Raw genomic sequence first — 1453 nt, forward strand, 5'->3', positions numbered from 1 at the left:
CCATGTCCCAGGAGACCGTTCTCCTCTTCCCACTTTATCCCATTATCCACTCGGTGGGATGCCGAGAGCTGCTGGGTGGTTGGGAAGGGAGGGGGCCCCACACCGCTGGAAGTGTTGGGAATCACCAGGGTGGAAATGGGCTGGTGATGGGTCCGAGGGACCGGGCAGGGATGACTTCTCCACTAAAGCTGGTGTGTTTGCAGGCAGGGGCAGCCCGTGTACTCCATCCCTCCCGGCGGCTTCCGGCACCCCTACCCTGCCCTCGCCATGAACGCCTCCATGTCCAGGTGGGTCCAAGCAGGGATGAGGGACCCTCCTTGAGCATCCCGGAGCTGGCAGCGGGATTTTGGCTGCTTCCCTGAGGACGTGGGGCTCATTAACACAGTGGGTGCTCCCGGTGCTCTGCATGGGCACAAATCAGTCCTGGGAGGTTCTGGTGGCCTCCTTGGCCAAAAATACCCCCATAAGGGTGCGGATGGTCCCCATGGGTAGGGGAGAAGTGACAGCCTGTGGGCTCAGGGCATCGCTTGGGTCCGTGTTACTGCCCTGCACAAGCTGGGGTGGGATCCGGTGTCAGACCACACCATGGAGCGGGTGGTCTCTTAACCCAGAAGGTTTCAGTCCTGGGAGGTTCTGGTGGCCTCCTTGGCCAAAAATACCCCCATAAGGGTGCGGATGGTCCCCATGGGTAGGGGAGAAGTGACAGCCTGTGGGCTCAGGGCATCGCTTGGGTCCGTGTTACTGCCCTGCACAAGCTGGGGTGGGATCCGGTGTCAGACCACACCATGGAGCGGGTGGTCTCTTAACCCAGAAGGTTCTCAGGAGGGTTTGGGGTGGAACCCGGGGGCTGTTGGTGCCAGTGGGGAGCTGACAAGCCCTCTCCTCCTGTTCCGTCTGCTGCAGTTTGATGTCCAGCCGCTTCTCCCCACACATGGTCCCACCACCCACCCATGGGCTGCACCCCTCGGGCATCCCGCACCCCACCATCATCTCGCCCATCGTGAAGCAGGAACCCACCCAGCCCAGCGTCAGCCCCGGAGGCAACACGTGAGTGAGGGGACAGAGCAGCCCCGGGGACAGGAGCTCATCCCCTGCGTGGGGCAGAGCGGGTCCTGACCCCCCTCATTGCAGGAAGTCCCCCGTCACTGTGAAGAAGGAGGAGGAGAAGAAGCCCCACATCAAGAAGCCACTCAACGCCTTCATGTTGTACATGAAGGAGATGAGGGCCAAGGTGGTGGCCGAGTGCACGCTGAAGGAGAGCGCTGCCATCAACCAGATCCTGGGCAGACGGGTACGGCCATTTCCCTTGGCATTGACCTTGTGCCCCTGTGCTGCCCTGTTTGTGGCCTTGAAAGGGCTTTCATAGGCTCCCAGCCTGGTTTGGGTTGGAAGGGAGCTTAAAGCTCCTCCAGCTCCAACCCCTGCCCCGGGCAGGGACACACTCAACTCGAGC

General features: G+C 61.7%; 1 protein-coding gene across 1 annotated transcript in view; it reads left to right on the forward strand.

Moving 5' to 3' along the window:
- Window positions 1-203: 203 nt before the first annotated feature.
- Window positions 204-1453, forward strand: part of LOC104407989 (transcription factor 7-like 1-B) — a gene marked incomplete at both ends in the record, with an annotated part of 1867 nt that continues 617 nt past the window's right edge. Inside the window, 3 exons of the mRNA XM_010017419.1 lie at window positions 204-287; window positions 904-1047; window positions 1132-1291. Of these exons, the coding sequence (XP_010015721.1) occupies window positions 204-287; window positions 904-1047; window positions 1132-1291 (388 nt within the window). The remainder of the gene's footprint in view (window positions 288-903; window positions 1048-1131; window positions 1292-1453) is intronic.

Source organism: Nestor notabilis, unplaced genomic scaffold, assembly GCF_000696875.1.
Source record: "Nestor notabilis isolate BGI_N333 unplaced genomic scaffold, ASM69687v1 scaffold23426, whole genome shotgun sequence".
NCBI lineage: Eukaryota > Metazoa > Chordata > Aves > Psittaciformes > Psittacidae > Nestor > Nestor notabilis.